The 9,585-nt window shown below is 66.7% G+C and overlaps 1 protein-coding gene across 3 annotated transcripts; it reads left to right on the plus strand.

Moving 5' to 3' along the window:
• Nucleotides 1-207: 207 nt before the first annotated feature.
• Nucleotides 208-5,300, plus strand: SIVA1 (SIVA1 apoptosis inducing factor). 3 transcript variants are annotated; one of them, XM_047735424.1, is made up of 4 exons: nt 208-532; nt 2,166-2,360; nt 3,157-3,313; nt 5,113-5,300. In XM_047735424.1, the coding sequence occupies exons 1-4, from the start codon at nt 220-222 to the stop codon at nt 5,168-5,170; spliced, it is 723 nt and encodes a 240-aa protein (XP_047591380.1). In that variant the 5' UTR covers nt 208-219; the 3' UTR covers nt 5,171-5,300. The 3 variants fall into 3 exon arrangements, with proteins under 3 accessions (XP_047591380.1, XP_047591381.1, XP_047591379.1); XM_047735425.1 differs by lacking the exon at nt 3,157-3,313; XM_047735423.1 differs by lacking the exons at nt 3,157-3,313; nt 5,113-5,300 and adding an exon at nt 2,644-3,123.
• Nucleotides 5,301-9,585: the final 4,285 nt, after the last annotated feature.

Below are 9,585 nucleotides of genomic sequence, written 5' to 3' on the forward strand. Positions count from 1 at the left end.
GGCGCCGGGCCCCCTCGCCCCACACCCTTGCCTTCGGCCCATCCCTCGCCGCGCTGCAACCGGGGCCCCGCCCACTCTCGACTTTTCCCGCACTGCCCATCCCGCTCCCCGCCCTCGCCCCCAGCCTATCCCGTGCCGCCCCGCCTTCAACCCCGCCCCTGCCCCGTCTCCGGCCTATCCCGCGCCGCGCTCGAGCCCCGCCTCCGCGACCCCCAGCCTATGCCGCGCAGCACCGCTTTCGAGCCCCGCCTCGGCCCTAGCCCCCGGCCTATCCCGCGCAGCACCGCTTTCGAGCCCCGCCTCCGCGCTTGCCCCCGGCCTATCCCGCGCCGCGCCGCTTTGGCGCGCGGCTGTGACGTCACGGGTCGCGGCGAGGCGCGCGCGGCTGAACGGCGCCGCTGCCGGCCCGCGGCCATGCCCAAGCGGGGCTGTCCGTTCGCGGACGCGGCCCCGCTGCAGCTGAAGGTCCGGGTTGGCCAGAGGGAGCTCAGCCGCGGCGTATGCGCCGAGCAGCACTCGCGGGAGATCTTCGGTGAGCGCGCGGCGGCCGAGCGGCCGCGGGAGCCGAGGGGCCGCGGGCGCCGTGAGAGCGGCGTGGGCGCTCCCCGCGGGGACGCGATGTGGCCCGGGGCTGCCCCTGGTCCGCGGGAGGCCGGGGAGGGCCACGTCCCGAGCGGAGCGGGCGGGCGCAAGCGTCGGGCCCGAGCCTCGGGCCGCGCGGGGCCCCGTCTGCCGGAGCGCCCCGGTCCGGGGGGTGGGGGGACCCGCAGGGCGCGGGGTCCCCAGCGGGCACGCGTCTCGGGGGGCCGCAGAGGCCGAGCGGGAGCCGGTAGGCGGGGACGGAGGGAAAGGAGCTGCGGGCGGAGGCCGGGAGGCAGGCCCGGGCCGCGGGACTCGGCGTGAGCGCACGGCACGGCCGCCGCTGAGCTGCGAGGGCCGCGAGCCGCTGCGGGGGTCCCGCGGGCTGCGTGGTGCGCTCGGGCGGGCGCGTTCCCGGCACCGCTGGGGCTGGACGGCTGCGGCCGCGGCGGGGCACGGCCGGGGGCGCCGTGTCGGTGCCCGCAGGAAGCGCTGCCGCTGCCCTGCAGCAGACGTGGGCGAGAGCCCCCCGGACAGCCGGCCCTCCGTCCCCCACGCGGCTGCTCCGCCTTCCCGTCCTTGCGCACCTGAGGCTCTTCGGGGGCAGCGAGTGCGGCGCGGGGGTGGACCTGGCGGAGCGCGCCGCGGGCACGGGCTGTCGCTGTGCGCCGCAGAGGAGCTCGAGACCAGTGGACCCAAGTCCAGCTCTTCCCCTGCGCTCGAGCCCGCTGGCGTTCCGGCCGCGGCTGCCGCCCGAGCTGCCGGCCTCGCTCGGGTCACACGCTGTAAAGACCAGCATCACCCGCAGCACAGGCCCCCGCACTCCGCCCCGCGATCAGGCGCGCTCGCTCGGGAGGGGCTGGAGGAGGGGAGCCGTCGTGGCTTCCGGTACCGGGGCCTGTCGTTCCTGTCGCCATCACACAGGGTCGGTCGGCAGCTTCTAGGGTCCCCGCCCTGGCTCCGTGCAGACAAGGCAGGAAACCGAGGAGCGTTTGGGGGCTGGCATTGGGCACTGGGTCTTGTGAAAGCCCCCGGATGGCCACCCCGGGGGCTGGTGGAGAGCTGCTGCCCCGGTGCTGAGTGGCTGTTCAGCTGCAGGGGGGTGTCCAGAGCCCACCGGGGTCTGGAAAGTTTTGGGTTGCCTCCACCAAGAGCCAGTTGCCGCCCGCCCTGTCCTTTGCCAGCAGCTCAGCAGGAGATGGGGGGTGCCACCGGCCGGGGCTGTGGGCCCAGACCAGAGCCGCTGGCTGTGAAGTAGTGATGTGAAGCACCCGCTTCCAGGGAGCTGGGCCGGAAACAGCAGTGAGGTGAGGCCCCTTGTCCCGAGAGCCATGCGAGCACCGGAGAGGAAGACTGGGTAGGGCCGCATGGCCCAGAACCCTCCTGGAGGAGGGGACCGTGCAGCCTGGGTGAGGAGGGCGAGAGGACAGAGTGGTCCCCAGCTCACCGGGGAGCAGCGTGGGCTGAGGGCGACTGGGCGACAGCACAGAGGAGGCCTGGCCTCCGCCGGCCTGAAGGACGAGGTGGCCGTGCAGAGCTTCCACCCCGCCGGGCTGTGAACACCGGCACTGGTTTGTCTTCCCCAGAGAAGACCAAGCAACTCCTGTTCCGCGGGGCTCAGGCCTACATGGACCACGTGTGGGAGGAGAGCTGTGCCATCGTTGACCTGCCGGAGTCCCCGAAGCCGGGCCCCACAGAGGCCCTCCGGGCTGCACGGGGGCAGATGCTGATTGGACCAGACGGCCGGCTGACCAGGAGCCAAGCCCAGGCCGCTGAAGCTGGTGAGTGAGGCCGACGGGCGCTTCCCCTGTGTGCTGAGGGGGGCTGTGACGAGTGTGTTGTCCTTCGTTCCTGACACCGTGGGCCTGGGAGCTTCTCCTCCCCCAGACGGGCAAGGGCTGGCCCCAGGGTCTGACGAGCTGCTGAGCGCCAGAGGCTCCTGACGTTAGGAGGCTGTACCCCCCCAGCCACCGTCCGAGCCTGGGGGTTGTGCAGTAGCTTCTGGCTGGGGATCAGGAAAGGAGTAGAAACCCCCTTGGTGTCCTGCCTCCTTTCCACTTGCAGCGAGACATGGGGTCCCAGCCGGGTGCGAACCCTGGACAGGCCGCAGCGTCTTATGCGGCTCAGACCCCCGCCCTTGTTGCTGGAGTCACAGTTACCGCCCGCCCCTACCCCGCTCCCCACCCCCCAGGGCCTGGAGGGAGGCCCAGGAAGGCAGGGGCCACACTCGGAGACAAAGGTTTTGGACGCGTGAGACGAAAGCCACGGGAGTTCTCATGCAAGCCAGCGAGGGAGGAGTTGATCCTCCTGGTGCCGAGCACCTAGGTAGCGGGAATGGAAGGAGCGCTCACCCCAGAGCCACGGAAACCGCACTCTAAGGGCTCCTGGGCGCCTGGGGGCTCCCTGGTGAGCAAGGGTCTGTGTGCGGCACCTTCTGGAAGGTTGTCATGAGGACCTGGTGGGAGAGGCGTGTAGGGAGTCGGGTCAGCCCTCCGTCCGCAGCAGGGGAGGCGGCCCCACGGCCTCCAGCACTTGAGATCCCCTGTGGGGCTGACAGGCGGTGTTTCCTCCTCACAGACCTGCCCGGGGCCGCGACCAGAGCCTGCTCCTCCTGTGTGCGCGCGCTGGACGGGACGGCGGTGTGCGGCCAGTGTGAGCGCGCCCTCTGCGGGCGCTGTGTGCGTGCCTGCTGCCGCTGCGGGGCCGTGGCCTGCAGCCTGTGCGCCCTTGTAGAGTAAGTGCCCGACCGCGGGGCGCCCCAGTCACGGTGGGGGCCTGGGGGTGGGAGAGGGGCCTGACCGGCATTGCCCCTGGGGGTGCGCTGGGGTACGCTGGGGCCGAGAACCGCCTGGCCTGCAGCTTCTCTGAGGACGGGCTTTCCTCGGGGAGACGCAGGTCGCCCAGACGGCCAGTTCCGCCCTTGCTGGGGTCTCGCCGTGCTTCAGGGGCCGACTTTTCAGGTTTTGACGTTAGGACCCGCTCACGTGGTTTTTCCTGTTCGCCGGCTCGCCGTGGAGGAAGCGGTGGGAGCGGGTGTGTGTGCGTGCGGTGCGCGCGCTTTCCTACCGCCTCGAGCGGAACCGGAGCGTTCGCCTGGTCTGTTCCGGGAGCGTGTGTCTGTCTCCGCCCGCTGAACCCACACCTGCTTGGGAGGTGCCGGGTACCAGTCCCCCCGCCAGGAGCCACCGTCGGCTGCTGGGTGTGAGACGCGGCCCTCCACGCAGACTCGGAGCTGGCCGTGTAGACCTCAGACTGGCTTGTCTCAGCAGTCTAAAACCAGCCGTGCAAAGCAGAAGCCCCACTCGGGGCGGCCAGCCGGTGGAGCCTGGGAAAGCCGGGCAGCGTGTGCGGCACGAGGCAGGGTGGGCGCCGGGAGCTGGGCTTGGGCGTGTGTGTCGGCTGTTCACACACACAGGACACACTTTCCTTTGCTTCTGCTGGTTCTGCTGGTTCTGCCCCTCCTGTGTCTGTGCAGACTGGAGACGGCTGGGTCCCCAGCGTCCCGAGGCTGTTCATGTGGGGGGCGGGCCCAGGGGGTCCAAGGGGGAAGGAGAGTTGCCTGGAGCCCTCCTCCCGCCCGCCCGTGTGCGGGAACCTTCTTCCTGCCCTGACAGTGTCCTCCTGGTCTTTACTTCTCCTTTTCCCCAACTGCCTACACAGCTCACCCTGTGACGGGGGGCAGGGGGCGTCCATTTCTCAGACACGACCGGCCGGGCTCTCTGCTCCGTCTTACGGCATGCTGCAGGTCACGAGGCCGACGTGGCAGGTGTGGAAGCCAGCCTTGGCCTGCTGCCGCCGCCCCCACAGGGGTGGGCCCTCGGTCCCTGTGCCGGGAGCCGCAGAAGTGGGTGCTGTGCCGAGGCTCTGCGTTCACAAAGACAGCGGCCAGCGGCACCCCGCCCACAGCTGATCATCCTCCGCAAGCCCCGTGCGGGGGGCCACGGGCTTACCGTCTGCCCCATCAGGTGGTGGGCAGCCCTGCCTTCCTGCTGGCGCATCTCGGACTCGACGGCCTTCCGTGGGTTCTGTAGCAGGCGGCCGGTTTCTTGTCCTGCAGGGTCTCTCCTCACGACTGTCCCCTGTGATTTGCTGGACCACTGCAGCCCAGTAAATCCCCGCGGGACTGGGAGGTTTCTGTGCAGCGCAGGCCACAGGTGGACCACCGGCCGTCTCGGTCTGCCGGGGCCGCTGGGGCCGACACTGCGCACAGGCAGTGTAGACAGCAGCTCTCGTGCTCTGGAGGCAGACGTCCAGGATCAGGCGGCGGCGGTGTTGGCTCCTTCCCAGGCTCTGAGGAAGGCCGCCTGCAGGCCCGGGGTTGTGGGCGCGCCTCGCCATTCTCCCGGTGGCCTCGAGCATGGGGTCGGGGCACATGTGTCTACCGTGGGGCCGCGTCGTAACTGGTTCTGTCTGCGGCTCCCAGCCGTGTCCCCAGATAAGGTCCAGGGACCGGGGGTCAGCACCGCAACATAGCAGTCTGGGGGGCACGAGCGAGCCCCTGAATCACGTTCTCTCTTCCTTGTGCTGCTGCAGCTGCGGGGACGTTCACGAGACGCTGCTGTGTGCCAGCTGCGCCATGTTCGAGGCCTGAGGCCCGGGGCGGATGCCAGCTTTCTGGACGGGCCGCACGGGCACTGCTGCTGCGGAGCGGGGGGCCGGGGCAGGGGTCTATTTTCTATTTTGTACTGAGAGCAGAGTGAATAAACCCCTTTATATTTGGACCAGAGGCCTCGCTCAGCAGTTCTGGGAATACAGCCTCCAAGGGCGTGTGCCCACCGCCATACAGGCCCTCGGAGCTCTGGGTGAGGTGTGTTCCCACTCTTCCCGATTTTATGGATGGAAAACAGGCGTCCGGAGTCGGGTCCTTGAGCCCCCCAGCCAGTGGTGAGGAGAGAGGATTTGGAGCTGGGTCGTCTGACTCCGGAGTGCAGGACCACTGTGTCAGAGCAGCTCGGGATGTCGGGTGACGTCCCAGACTGTCCCTGAGATGGCGCCACTACCTGCGCCCATCTGGGTGTCCCCTGGGATTTTCAGGGGCGGCTCTGGGTGGCCTGATGGTCCCTGCTCTCCAGGAGTGACGCCCAGCTGGGCAGTGTCCTCACTGTGTTCAGGGCAGTGGGGTGTGTGCGACCTGGAGGGAGGGCTGTTGATGGGAGCCACCGAGAGGTGGCCAGCAAGACAGAAGAGGCGGCCGGGGGAGGTCATACGTGAGCAGGGTGTGGATCTCCCTCGCCTGGCGCGAGGGTCCCCTGCTGTGGACTCAGCGGCCCGCTCATGAGCAAAGAAGTGTCCAGGGAATCCTTAGAAGACAGCAGGGTGGTGGGCTGGAGAGTCGCTCGGATTCGCTACCGTGAGAGGAGCATAAAAACCCCTGAAGTTCAGATGGGGAGGGCCACGCACAGGCAAGGAGGCCGACGCGGGCAGGGCCCCGAGCTCTGGAAACAGCTGTCCGTTGGCCATCCTGGTCACAGGACCTCCTCTTGTCTGGCTTTCTGCAGAGGCCCTGGGGCCTCCTGGGTGCCCCTCTGCGGGCCATGAGTCCAACAGGCACAACATCACACCAGTCATTTGGGAAAAGCACATCAAAACCCCGAGGACATAGCACCTCTCACCAATGGCCACCATTAAGGAAACAGAGCCAGGGGCGCCTGGGTGGCTCCATGGATTAAAGCCTCTGCCTTCATCTCAGGTCATGGTCTCAGGGTCCTGGGATCGAGCCCCGCATCGGGCTCTGCTCAGCAGGGAGCCTGCTTCCTCCTCTCTCTGCCTGCCTCTCTGCCTGCTTGTGATCTCTCTCTCCCTGTAAAATAAGTAAAATCTTTAAAAAAAAAAACAAAAAAGCAGAGCCAGTGTGGGCAGGGGACGCGGAGAAAGCGCTGTCAGTGGGAGTGGAACATGGGGCCACTGTGGAAAAGAGTGTGCTGGGTTCCTCAAAAAACGGAAAGGAGAACTGTGGGGTGTCCCTCTAGAGGGTTGTCCCTCTAGTGTGTGTGTGTTTACCCGAAAGTGAAAGCAGGAACATGAAGAGACGTGTGCCCCACCCCCTGTGGTCACCATGGCCGGGGGGTGGAGGGCAGACTGGCCCATCTGTGCTTGGGGGGCCGGCAATCCAGCCCCGGGGGGAAGGCGGTCCCAACACCTCTAGGGACTGTCAGGAGACGGGGCTCCATGACCTGAGCCGACACAGGGAACCGATCCTGCCCAGGATGCCCCTCAGGGAATCTGGTCATAGACGACAGTCAGGGCGGGGTGGGCAGTGCTTCACAGGCACAGCTTCAGTTTGGGAAGACGGTGGTGGAGGTGCGGCCTGCACGCCGGTCAAGGTCGGAGCCGGTTAAGTTGCCAGCTCTTGTTTGTGGCTCAGGTCGCAGCCTCAGGGTCCTGGGATCCAGCCCCATGTGGGGCAGTTCCCTGTTCAGCTGGAAGTCTGCTTCTCCCCCTTCCCCGACTCATGCTGTCCTCTCTCTCAAAATCTTTTTTTTTTTTTTTAGGATTTTACTTGACAGAGACAGAGGGAGCACACGCAGGGAGCGGGAAAGGGAGAAGCAGGCTCCCCGCTGAGCAGGGGGCCCAATGCGGGGCTCGGTCCCAGGACCCCGGGATCATGACGCTTAACACCCGAGACACTCAGGCGCCTTAAATACAGTATTTTTTAAAATAAGAAAAAATTTTTTTAAAGGCATGTGGTTGGGGCGCCTGGGTGTCTCTGTCTAGTAAGTGTCTGCTTTCAGCTCAGGTCATGATCCCAGAGCCCCGCATCGGGCTCCTGCTCAGCGGGGTCTGCTTCTCCCTCTGCCCTTCCCCCCACCCGGGCTCTCTCTCTCAGAGCCACACTCTCTGTCAGACAAATAAATAAAATCTTAAAAAGTAATAAAAATAAAAAGGCCTGTCGTGTCATTCTGCGCAGTCGCATGACAGCCCGTATCTAAAGAAACCGATGCCAGTTGCCTCCTGAGAGCAGAAGTGGTCGCAGCGTGCTTAGGGCCGACGCAGAGCGTGGGGTGGGCGTGCGTCCTGTCCCACGCCGTCCCGAAGCCGCTGGGCTGGGGCCCTCCGCGCGGCCGGCATGGCAGGCCGCTCCTGCCGGGAAGGACCGTGGTGGGAAAGCCGTGGAAGCAGCCGGTAGAGGAGAGAAGACGGATGTTTGAAAAACTCGTTAAATCCAAAACCAGGTGAGGAAAGACAAGAAAAGGAACAGATGGGACGGAAGAGCGGCCGGAGGCTGGATAAGCTCGGTCCGTGGCTGGGCGGGAGCAGACCCCGCGCCTCAGTCGAGGCCGCTCCGGCGGAGGCACTCAGCTCGCACCCGCCTCGCCCACGAGTCACCTTAGGTATAAAGACACAACGCCCAAAGCACCGTGAACTCCGTCTCCGAGCCGGCGTCCCCGGCAGGGCAGGCCCGCGGCCCCGAGGTGGTGCGTGCGCACGTGCCACGGGTGCGGGGTGCAGGTGCGGAGCACGGTCCGTCCCGCCGGAAGCCCCTGTGCTGGCGAGAGTGGCCGGGGGGATGTGGGCCGGGAGAGGGCGGTCCGGCTGGGACAGGATAGGCCCCCCGGGAGTTGTCTGAGGTGCCGGTCTCGTTGGCGCTGCCCCCCCCAGAAGCTTGGGGCATTCGCTCATTCCTCAGCTCCCCCCACTGAGATGGGGTTGTGCCGTGTCCAGGCCCCCGACTCCGACCCCTCTCCTGGGACCAAAAGCATCCCCTATCACCTGTGGGGAGGGGCGGGACCGCCAGACCCCGAGTCCAGGCCCCTCCCCGACTTCCACAGCCGCCCGCACAAGCAGCCACTGCTTTTGCTCAGAGTTGGAGGATAACGGAGGGGGTCGCTGTACTTCCCGTGGTGGACCTTTTCTTCTTTTCTGCATTAAGCTGTATGTTAAAACGTAATGATCTTAACCATTTCAAGTGTGCAGCCCGATGGCACCAAATGTGTTCCCCAGCGTGTCCCATCGTCTCAGGACTCTACTGTGCGGATCTGCTCTCACCATTAGACACAGCCCGGCCCCGGGCACCGCCTCTGCTTTCCCTGTGCGTCTTACTCCTCCAGGGCCCCCATGTTCGTAGAGCCCTAGTGTCTGTCCTCTTGGGAAGGCCTCTTCCACTCCGCATGGCGTCCTCCACGTCTGCCCGTGTCATCACAGGGGCCGGGAGGGCCGCTTCTGAAGGCCGGCTCCAGTCCTGGGAGTGGATGGGCCGTTTGGCGTGTCCGCTCACCCACGCCGGACACTCGGGTTCCATCCACAGGTTGGCCGCTGTGAACCGTGCTGCAGGGACCACAGGGGATAGATCTCTGCTTTCAGTCCTTTCGGGTACAGACCCAGAAGTGGACTTGCCGGACTCTGGTCCCAGTGTGTGTGGTTTCTTGAGGAACCGCCAGACCATTGGCCTCAGCAGCTGCACCGTTTCACCTTTGCACCGGCTGGTGCGCAGGGCTCGGACCTGATGCCCACGTTTGTGTACGTGACACGAGGACGTCTCTTACCTCCAGAGCACCCATCAGGACGTCATGTCCAGTGCGTGTGTGTGGTCCCAGGAGAGCTGTGCCCTCTTGTGACTGGGGGCTGCTCCGGATGTGTCCCCAACCCGGCACTCCTCACAGGTGCTCCCTCCGGCAGAGGAGGGCAGCCACCCCGCCTGGAACCACCCGGGGGTCTGGAGAGAGAGGGGCCTGCACCCCCACCTGCAGGCCCCATGCCCCAGGACCTGTGAATGGCCGGGACGCCCCGGCCACACCTGCGGGGGCAGTCCACAGGAGCGATGAGGAAGCGAAGGCTCCCAGGCTCCCTCCGCTGTCGTGGGCTGGGCAGCGGGCGCCTGTCTGCTCGGAGCAAGCGACCACCAGGGGGCACTGCCGCCCGTCCCTTGGTCGTCTGGGTCCAGTGGGGCCGCCGCGCTCCCCGCTCCCCGCTCCGCTCCCCGACAGTCCCACGATGCTGTGGGATGCTGCCAGGCCTCTTGGGCTGAGGGGGGTTCCCAGCTAGGCGCGTGGACAGCCAGGGCATCTG

Source organism: Lutra lutra, chromosome 7 (assembly GCF_902655055.1).
Source record: "Lutra lutra chromosome 7, mLutLut1.2, whole genome shotgun sequence".
NCBI classification, from domain to species: Eukaryota; Metazoa; Chordata; class Mammalia; order Carnivora; family Mustelidae; genus Lutra; species Lutra lutra.